At 37.9% G+C, this 11,149-nt stretch overlaps 1 protein-coding gene across 4 annotated transcripts; it reads left to right on the forward strand.

The window, feature by feature from the left end:
• Nucleotides 1–706: 706 nt before the first annotated feature.
• Nucleotides 707–10,910, forward strand: creb3l3a (cAMP responsive element binding protein 3-like 3a). 4 transcript variants are annotated; one of them, XR_015107257.1, is made up of 12 exons: nucleotides 723–866; nucleotides 1,241–1,357; nucleotides 1,493–1,736; nucleotides 2,373–2,489; nucleotides 2,815–2,945; nucleotides 4,762–4,872; nucleotides 4,970–5,076; nucleotides 6,528–6,596; nucleotides 6,811–6,895; nucleotides 7,880–7,973; nucleotides 8,599–8,977; nucleotides 9,722–10,910. XR_015107257.1 is itself a non-coding variant. In XM_086161469.1 (11 exons), exons 1-11 carry the CDS (start codon nucleotides 846–848, stop codon nucleotides 8,901–8,903), a joined length of 1,401 nt encoding a protein of 466 aa, XP_086017595.1. In that variant the 5' UTR covers nucleotides 723–845; the 3' UTR covers nucleotides 8,904–10,910. The 4 variants fall into 4 exon arrangements, 2 of the variants coding, with proteins under 2 accessions (XP_086017596.1, XP_086017595.1); XR_015107258.1 differs by lacking the exon at nucleotides 2,373–2,489 and having other exon boundaries at nucleotides 707–866; XM_086161469.1 differs by having other exon boundaries at nucleotides 8,599–10,910.
• The last annotated feature ends 239 nt before the right edge of the window (nucleotides 10,911–11,149 follow it).

Consider the following 11,149-nt stretch of genomic DNA (forward strand, 5'->3'; position numbering starts at 1 on the left):
AGAAATGAACATGAAATAGTTTGAGTTTGATTTGTATTTACAAGCTCTCTGTACTGTGTGCATTCTTTCCTTTTCTTATAATTGTTTTCAATGATCAATTATATTTTCCTAAAAGTCTGAACTGCACTACAAACTTTATTTTGCCGGTAATGGTTTAACTGTCTCAGTTTCTAACTTGTAAATCTTTGATCATGTTTTCAGTATGTCTCCCTTCACTATGTTACAGTGATATTTCTGTCTGTTCATCAATTACATGGTCTTAATTTAGTCAGCTGTCTACAATAGTTACTACAACATATCAATGCACAAGTTTTCTACACAGTTATTATGTATGTTTTTTCTGATGTATTTCAACAGACAACTCGCTTCAGATTCTTTTTTTCTAAAATACATTTTAAAAGAACATCATTTTGCACACTGAGATCATCATTCTGTATTTTAATTGTGGTATGAATATACGCTGGAATGCAAATCCCCTTCTGTTAATAAGACCCCCCAAAAAATGCAAAGAAACAACAGACTTTGAATGCCCTGATTTTATACATTTTCACGGAGACTAGAAGTCCCACTCTTCCTGATAGACTGTCATGTAAAGTCTTGCAGTTGTGTACTCTAAGCTACCAATCAGGTTCTATCTTCTCAAAAGCCAATGGGAACAAAGCAGTCTACTTTGCTGGGTGTGTGTTGGATTTTAAACTTTGGACCTGAAAAGAGAACCTGTGACATACAATAAAAACGCTTTAGGGACAGAGAGACTACTTCACAACAACAAAGTAAACTGGATATTTTGGCTGGTGGCTCTTGATTTGGGGGCTTCACTAGTTCGCTACTCCATTGGGGACACTATGGAGCATTACCCAACTCAGGTATGTGACAAAATATCCCCTTTTTCTGTTCATTTGTAGTTACAGATTATGGTTTATAGCTGCTGTTAAAATTGAACCGCACGTAGAGACCAAAGTTCAAACTATACAGCAAGCATAATTATCTCCACCTTAATTCTAAGGTGAAAACAGTGGTCTATTTTAGAATATTAGAATGTAAACCTTTAAATATTCCAACTGTGGCATCTTGCAAAAACATTTAGAACAGATGCGATATGAAATAAGGGAACACATTGTTCTCCACACTTTACTGAAGAAGGATTGTAATACTGTGGTGTCCATCTCAATTCCCAGCTTTGGCAATATTTGTGTAGTATTGAAAATTGTTATCACTAAATCTAATGGCCTTATTTCAGGGCTGTGATGGCATTGAGCTGCTCGACTGGCTGTTTGATCAAAGTGATGGAATCCTTCGGCATGAGGAAACAGGACACGCTGGCAACGACCACTCCTGGAAAATCCAGGGCCCAAATGTGCGTTTGATGATACATTTCCCTCTTATAAATATCTGTTTGTGCTGTATATCCTGTACCCTGTGTGTATGGCTCCCATATCTAACCATGGTGCCAATTCAAACAGACTAATGATTTGGGATTTTAACCCAGCAGACGATGCAGCCAGCTGAACCAGCAGACGATCACTTCCTCAATGCTCTCCTGAATGGAGGCGACTCTGTGTCAGGGTCTCCTCTTTGGTCTCCATCTCCCAGTGACAGTGGGATCAGTGAGGACCCCCCTTCAGATGAAATGGACAGCCCTCAGCGACCTGAGAGTCCCCACGGAGACACTCAATATTTTGGTGTGAGATCACAAGGCAAAGCAGCCCTGGAGGCAAACATCTCCAGTGAACTCAGTAAGCTATGAATTTACCAGCTTTCAAAACAGCAAATACTTGCATTTGGAGTGAACCTGATTGTAAATTATATGGAGTAAAGATGTTGTGCTTAAAAATCAAAAGCACCTGGTTTTGGTGTACAACAATCCTCAGTTGTAAACCTGTATATTAAGTGGGACTTTTTTTTCTTTTTTACTTATTTCAACGAACTTGCAGGCTTAGTGTTTAAGTTAATGTATCACATGACAGAGTCAAGCATCTTGACATGTCACGAGGAATGGATGGATGTTAGTGGAAGAGGATCTGGTCATAAAAAAAACCCTTCAGACTCTGATAGTCAAGTTATTTATTCTCTATGTGCTAGAGTGAAGCACAACCAATAAGTCAAACCAATAAGCCGAATATTTATGTCTGAGTCCAGCCTAGTGGGAGCGTGTAGTAACAGAGCCTGAACAAAACCCAACAGCTCTATTCTATGTGGCCTGCTACCAAATGACCATTGGACCGGTATCAGTCCATGGCTTGGCAGTTAATGTCAGCTGTCTTATTTTACTTTCCCGAAGGGTTTGTACTGTACCGGTAATGTTCGAGCAGACATGCCCAACGATGACGAGTTGCTGGTTAACAAACCTTATTTTTATTAGAACAATTATGAACAATTATGCCACACTGAAGCAACAGCGGCTCAACGTAAGCATCTGCACCTCTTGTGCTCTTCCTCACTCCCACCCTACCCCCTTGATCTCTCATCCAAAAACACATTCACAGCCAGTAAGAAAACACAGAACCCCGAACATTCCTCTAAACAGCACCGCAGGCCCGCTGCGATATAATTCTGATTCAGCAACTAACAGCATCCTGCCTTTCTTCTTCTTCTTCTTCTTCTTCTTCTTCTTCTTCTTCTTCTTCTTCTTCTTCTTCCTTTTCCCGTTAGGGGTCGCCACAGCGAGTCAACTTTCTCCATCTAACCCTATTCTCTGTAACAGCCTCCTGCCTTTGATCCCAATGAATTGTTATCACAGAGTTCAAACAATATCACTGATATGTAATATTGATCTTTAAATGGCTGTGCGTGTTGACATTTGTATTGGTGCAGATGCCTTGGCGCCCAACCTTCCAATGGGCAGGTCAATAATTACACAATACACAGATGGACACAGACCACAGCTGTCCCCTGGATTCCCTCTGACAGTCAAGGATCTACTTCTGTCTGGCATTCCTGAGCCAGTAAGTATTCCCTACTAGCTGAGTTAGATAGAACTAAAGGTTATGGGGATGATAAAGGGGCTGACTGTCATAAAGAACACATTCCTCACCAATTTTTGCATTTTTGTCAATTATATGTTATGCAAGTGTGTGTTAAGCCAAAGGCAATTCATTGACTGCACCTACTGAAATGATAACTTCCATGGTGGTTAACCTTGTGCAAGTCACAATCAGATATCCTGTTTCCTCTGAATAATGGCAGAAAAAGAGAAAACACATTAATTCATATGTTTCTCTGGAAACTTTCCCACAGAGAAAACATAAGTACCTATGATACATTTTGTCACCATAGCTCTTTAAAGAATGCAATTTCCCTCCAGTGCTTTAAAAACTGTGGGATTGATAAGAAAGCTGAGTGTGTTAGCGCAACAAAATAGACACCATGGGTTACTCAGTTCCAGAAAAACACATTAATTTATCTCTGTGTGAATTACCATGGAAACCGTCCCTGTGAGCACACAGGCTCACTACCAGGTTGTTCCTTTACAAATTGAGTTTCTTTTTCATCTCCCCATAACCAAGACAGGCAGTAATCTTGACGAAGTGAGTCAATTCCAAAACTCATAGCAACACATATCGAGCAATCGGGGTTAAATGAGTCAAACCCTGGTCAGTTGTCAATTTGTGACTAAAAGGCTCTTTGGAATTTTCTTATCTTCAAAAAAAATCAACTCAGCAATTTTGGTGAGTTTTTACAGAGCTCCTGTCACTGGTCCTGCATGTACTTCATGTATGAATTACATGAATGCACGTCATGTAAATGCATGCCAACTGGTTTGGGACTAACAATGTTGCTGGCTGATGCCAAGGAGCCAGGCTGCGCTATTGTGTATACGCCTGATATGGCACAAACATGGGGATGTAGCTTAGACATCTTTGTAAACAACCACATAGAGGGGCAAATGATGAACTTATATACATTTATTAGGGACATTTATTAGGTTCTTGGCTATGACGACATGCACACGCAAGTGGTATTAGGATGTTACGTTAATTACACTAAAACTTTTATTGTATCTCACACTCAATTTGTAGCAAACATATAAAAGACAACTTGCAACTCAGAACACAGATAACTCTCACCTATTGCACATATTATTATTATTCTGTATATTGGTTCTGAGTAAGTCATTTGTATTTTTTTAAACTAAGTTCACAGTCATTATGTCTGTAACGCAGTTTTTCAGTTTTTAATGTCATATTTCTTTCTATCAGTGTGTCTATGTATGTATGCATGCATCTATCCATCTATTAATGTATGTATCTGATTAGAATGGGAATCCTACCTTACATACCTTTTGCCATGGTGAATAGTCACCAACTCCATTGATGGAGTTTTGATTTATCATGCAAAAGCTTCCCTCACTGTGATCATACAGAGCTGAGCAAAGCAACCCAATTGAGTTTTTCAGGAATTGGAAACTCAAACGAGGTCTCCAGAAGTTCTCTAAAATCCAGATTCAAAGTTTGTGCCAGGCTACATTAACCCCATGTTCTGGAATACCCTGCAGTAATTGATCCCATCTTCACAGCGTACTTAATAAGATGAGGGAGTGCAGCAGAATGCAACTTAGGTTCACCTGCTGTAATTTCTTGGAGACAGGAATGAAATGAGAGTCGTGCAGATGACCTGATACTCTGGTCTAATTTAACTTCCTGTTTGGCCTGGAGATATGGAGTGGAAATGAATGCCAAGGAGTACAAATAGGAGAGGGGGCAGAGGGAAAATTTAATTGAACCACACTGATGATGATCCAAATATTTATCTCACCACCAGCCCCCACAGCCACTGCAGCAAACCATTCAAGAACTGATTCTCAATGACGATGAAAAAAAGCTTTTAGCGAAAGAGGGTGTGACTCTTCCCACTCAGCTGCCACTTACCAAGGTAAATGACCAGCGTATGCTGAAACAATAATTAGTAGTTCACATTGGATTTTCCATAGAGGCTCAAAACAGAAGAGCCCCTTTTCTCTTCCAACTAGTGTGAAGAAAGGATTCTGAAGAAAATACGGAGAAAGATACGTAATAAGCAGTCTGCCCAAGAGAGCCGCAAGAAGAAGAAAGAATATATAGATGGGCTGGAAAGTAGGTAAGAGGCTTGTATATCCAGTTAATTTGTTCTTGACATCAAGTGTAGAAATAAATGCTTTCAAGTTTTTGATCGAAAACATTTTCCTGTGCCTCACAGGTTACTACTATTCCGCAAATCAGAATGTCAATTTGTAATTTGTTCCTTCGGTACATATCAAGTTATTAGTTGATTCATTCCCACACCATGAATTAAAGCTCCCTTGTTCAAATAAGGCGTGTCTTATTTGACCATTACTCACTTTGCTTTTTACTTTTTTGCTGTAATTATATATAACAAAAAGTCATATATGTGATTCCAAATTGCCATTTTCACCGACATAGGAAATTTTAAAAACAAAAAGATTTGGCATGTTATTGCTTTCTACACAAGGCTACGAATAAGAGATTGCCTAATTTTTTATATTTTCCTTTCTATTAACACCTGGAAAATTGGTAATTCTGCTCCTTTCACACAAACTTTAGATTAGGACTTGCTCCTTTTTACACATGATAGAGAAAAGGACTTTACAAATCCTCAAACCCCCAAATCCTCATATTAAGGCTCCTCAACTTTTACAAAACATTGATGTACAAGTGAAATGAGGGAAATGTTGCAAATTTACACTGCACTTTGAATCTACATGTAATCAGCTACTGACCACCATTTTTTAAGTCAAAAACCAGGACAGCAATCAGTAGATATTAACACATTCATTTTATCATCTGATGCCATACTTGTCCCACTCTGAAATAGCCTTTTAGAAATTGAGTATTGTAGAGAAGAGGTCTATGGTTCTTCTTTTTGACCTAATCAAATGTCATATTCTTCAAAATGGTTCACAAACAGTCATTGTGTTTGTCTTTGTCACCACCATGCAAAACTTTAAAATAGTAGTTTTCTCTGTAATATCTCAATTCACATAACAGCGTAACTGTCTGGATGGAGAATGTGTGAACCTGATGTCTGGCATCTTGTTTTACAAACTGATGTATTTGTTGAACAAGGTACACAATTTACATTTGATACACTTAATTTTCTTTGTGTTTATTTTCTATCAACTGAAAAAAGGTTCTCACCTGCCAAATGTCAGCATCTTCATATTTGTTAAGCTCACACCAAAATGAAGGAAAAGATCTGTCATGTAGGACTAAGTGTTGATATCCCTTGATAAAGGGGGACTAAAGTTACATGACATCAGCTTCAGATGGAAAATGCCTGGAAATATTTCAACACAAAATTAAACGGTTAATATAACAAAAGCATAGCTAATACAGTAGATTTGCTCACAGGCATTACCTGATCCAATTTTTGTCATCAGCGGTTAATAATATCCAAAATTCATGAAGTGCTGTATCTGTGATGTTGAGCTGTATACTGTTGAGGAAGCTTTAATGAAATCATGCATATAACTTGATCAGTGTTTCTGAGTGACTTTATTCAATCTTTTTCATTTTGTTTTTTCTTTCCAGGATGGCAGCATGTAATGCACACAACCAGGAGCTAAAGAGAAAAGTGTCACAGCTAGAGAAATGTAATGTGTAAGGAATGTCCAAACGAGGACGGTAGTTCTTCTCAAAAGACAATCAAACCAAGAGCAGTAGTTTTTTGTTTTGTTTTGCTTCCTGTTTTCATAACAATTTGAGCATTTTATACTGCCCCAAAGCCAGCTTTTATCTAATCAACTTTTTTATGCCTTTCCATTTTATTCTTTGTCTTTTCTGTTCTCCTTTCCTTTTAATATTTCCTCCATAGGTCACTGATGGAGCAATTGCGCAGACTCCAAGCGCTCATGATGAATACATCTAGCAAGCCAGCACAGACCGGGACATGTGTACTGGTATGCACATCTTCTCTGTGTCTTTGAGCGTTTAAACAAACTGTCCAGATACTCAAAATTAATTTAAGACTATGGAGGTTCTCACTCATTTAGGTCTCGATAAATGTTGTTTAACCGAAGCACAACTGGGCTTGTAATCTTTCTTCTTTTTTTTTTTTCTTAAAATTAATAACGGTTTGGTTCTATCCAGGGGTTTCAGGAGATTCAGAATTCAAGGACTGAAGAAACACCTTAGATAAAAGAAACCACTTCAAATAAATTAATAGACCAATTGCTGCAACAAGTTTGAATAATTTTGAATTTTACAGTAAAATATCATCTTTATAGAATGCTACAGAAGACAGAAAGGCCAAAAAGGCCATTCCGAATATCTTTGAACTCGACCAAGACATCTCAAAGGATGCATCGGCACATTCATCACAAACAAAAGGAATATGTTTGATCAGTAGTCATGCAGACCTTTTGACCGCAACAATAGAATAATGAAGAGGACTTGAGGCTACAGATGTAGTTTCTTTTTATCTTAGACTAATATTTTTACTTATTAATTTTGATCTTTATTTTTATTATTTTCTATTATATTCTATATTTTTACATTGAGTTCTATTATGATTCTTCATCACTTGACTCTAGCAGGAGCGGCTTCCAACAAAAAGCAATTTCCCTTTGAGTGCTCAGTAAAGTGCTCTGCTTCTGATTCTGATTCTTAATGAATTACTTTAAATATGAATGAGCCACTGTCCTAAAAGAGAGAATCCTAAATCTCAGAGGGCATTGAATGAATATGCCAAGACTTTCTTTATAGAATAAGAACACCAGCACATTATCCAACCTATTTGACATGCTAAAGATCAAGAAGGTAGGACATATCACCCTTTCCGGTTCAGGCTCAAAATCAAGCAGATTAGTCTTGCCATCCTGTAACTAAGTGTATCTTGAAACTGCACCTTCATTTGACTTTTTATTTTTTCATCCAATACTTAGGTGCTTCTGCTGTCTTTCTCGCTGATCCTGTTACCCAGCCTCAAGCCATTCTCCGACACCAAGGTCAGCCAAGGAGACTTCGGCCCAGTCAGAGGTGAGTAACCCTAAATTGCAAATAGCTGCCACCTGCAAGCTAATCATCCTCTGTCACTGACAAAAAGCCTATTAGGAGAAAAGTCCCCAAAGTTCCGGATGTGAAATCATCTTTTCTGCTGGTGCTCTGAGTGTTCTCCACCTGTCTGGGGATGAGCTCACAGCTTAGTACAGCTAAACTAGTCCATTTGTTATGTTATCGCTTCGTCAGTTGCTTTGAAGTAAGTACTTATATAAGCTAATGTATTTTTTACAGAATTATGAGAAAAGATTAAGGGTTGTAACTGTACAAAGTTATTTGCAACCACTGCTGCACTGAACAGGCTTCTCCTAACTAATAAAATTGTTTTTGAGAAGGATAATTGAGAAGGATTATGTCAGTTCTTCTGAAATGATCATTCATCCAAGCAAATAATCTGCATAGATGCCTGAGTCATTTGTGTTGTGCTTTTTGAAAGAGTCCTTGTGTGTCTTTGTTTTTATTCAAGATGCAAGGGTTAACATGTTTGCTTCCCATGGCCCAATCTTTGTTAATCACGACAATAACCTGTGCATGCAAGCAGATATTTGAATTTTTTTTTTCTTGTTTTTTTTTCGTTTTTTTTTTTTTTGTGTTCTTCTAACAGTCCAGTCACGGTCGCTGCAGAACCTGCATGCCTCGCGTGTGCTTCATGTCACTGACCCTCAGTTCTTCACTGAAGATGAATCAGAACCTCTTCACCAGCATTTCCCTGAGGATTTGAGACTGGAAATCACTGCAATGATGAGAGAGCTGAAGGCAAACCAAGCATCAAAATCCATGTCTCAAAACAGCAGTCAGGGAGAACGAATTGGCCATTTCAACGTAGACCCAATTACTGGTCACATAGCCAGTGTGACCTTGGATCCACGACGCTCTGCACATCTGCGACCACATGCCGATGACATGTAAAAAAAAAAAAAAAAAAAAAAAAAAAAAGGCAAAAATATTTGCTTTAATTCCCCGAATCCTCAGCTTTCTAAAAGGTATTGCAAGTAATTAAATGGGGTAGCTGATAAACGAAAGAATACAATTTAAGTTATTCCTGTTCAGCCCACTGTATGAATATAATTTGTATTCTCCCCCATATTTGTTTTAAGGTTTTATATTAGCGCATAGATTTGAATGCAAAACTGCAATTCATTAATCATTAATGAACTGAATTAAAGCGTCAATTAATTTTTAAGGGATTTTGAAATTGTATATTCTTTGAGGTATTGAAGTTGGGGATAAATCTGACTGCGATAAACATCAAGTGTATGTTGGTAGAAATAAATAGGCAGATTAGTGTGACTGTTTAGGGCTTTACTAGGTTTTGCAATGTCCTGGAAGACTGCCTGAAAACTTGTATGACATCAGTAACGAAATACGTAGCTAACAGCAAGAGAAACAGTAAACAGGGTCAAAGGTTGAACAGATAATTTCTTATCTTATTATCAAGTGCTAACCTGCTGCCCAAAATTTCACCATAGGAAAATGTAACACATATTTGTGACTTTTTTTATTTACTTTTTATTCTCGTGAAAATTAAACCTGTAACATACTCTATGTAGAACGAAAAATGCACCACTAATATTCATGCTATGGCAACCTATGCTTGAGCAAGAGCCTTAGCAAAGACAAAGAGCCTGAATATCTTGAGAGTATGGCTAAGTTTAAATAAGAAATTGAGTTATACAGATCCAAAACAAATGGTATTTAATATTATATGTGTTTATGGTCTTTCCCAGATCCCCCAGAACTGATTACCATCTGTGTGTCAGGAACACATGACTGGACATGTTGAAGTTACTTCCAGGGGACTGAGACAACAAAGAAAAGCAGTGTCCTAGACACACACCAAAACTTTGAACATAAAACATTTACCATACTGGTCATCCTTATATCCAATTACAATAGCCATGTTATGGTTTTTGGAACTTCGCTGTCCTTGTTTTGAGGATACAGTATCAATGTGACAGCTAAATCTGCAAGTAGGTCTGCCTATATGCAATGTAAATTACATAAATATTCAAATCTAACCAACTCAACACCAGCAAACAAAATGCGGTTTGATTTTCTTGACATCTATGTCAAGGGACTTAGAGATAGTATGGGTCCTGGCCAATTGTCACATTATATCAGTTTGGTGGAGAGACAGTTCGCAGGCTTTGAGCTCCAACCTGTCAGTTTCAAATCAGAGTGAAACTATAAAATAGACAGCATTTACAAAGAGTTACCTAAAGAATATTGGATTATTTATTTATTAATTTATTTTTCAGAAGGCATCATATCTCTCCTGCAGTGGGATTACCATATCATTATGTCTCTTATCATGACAGCCAAAAGACAGATGCTGACAGAAAATACAAAGCTTTTCAAATTTGCTCATGTAGTAGGCTAAATAAACATGCGTGGTTGTCGATACCAGTGACGTGCATAAAATTGGTGCATCACTGGCTTCATGGCCATGATTCTGAGAAACAGTACAACTATTCTTTTTATTTCCAAACTTCTTGCGTCTTGCTGATCATCACATCAACTAACGTCGCTTGTTGCAGCAGGTTTGCCAGGTGTACATCATTTTTATTTCTTTTATGAATTAAACCCATATCTATTGCCATGTAACGGTCAGCCCTACTGGTATAAGTAGTTAGAGATAATTCATGCCTGTCCCTCCCAACCCTCTCCATTTACATCCCAACTGGTCAAGATAGAGGGCCGCCCACATGAGCTTGGATCTGTCCGAGATTTCTACCCAGTAAAAGGCAGATTTTCCATTCAACTGTCCTCAAGTGCTTGGCCATGGGGAAATGGTGGGTTTCTGTAAAGAATTTTAAAAAGAGTATAGTCCAGACCTGCCCTACATCTCATGTCATGTCATGAGACAGCTGTGTCGTGATTTGGTGTTATATAAATAAAATCTGACTTGACAAATGATACCATTTCTTAAAGTTTAATTTTAAAAAGGACATTTTCACAGGTTGCCTTCCTGCAAGCCAGTCACACTTTTTATGGTGTTGATATTGCAAATCAAATAGCCTGTTTGTCATATCAAATTTCATATCCTATCCCGCAGTGATTTTAAATGACTAACATGTGGAAGAACTGAGGCGTGAACTGGCTGGCCTGGATAGTTGACAGGTAGCAATCAGTCAGGTTTTGTCTTTTGTTCAAAT

The sequence above is a fragment of the Fistularia commersonii genome, chromosome 16 (genome assembly GCF_037954325.1).
Source record: "Fistularia commersonii isolate RoL2024-O1a breed Wild chromosome 16, RoL_Fcom_v1.0, whole genome shotgun sequence".
Classification (NCBI taxonomy): domain Eukaryota; kingdom Metazoa; phylum Chordata; class Actinopteri; order Syngnathiformes; family Fistulariidae; genus Fistularia; species Fistularia commersonii.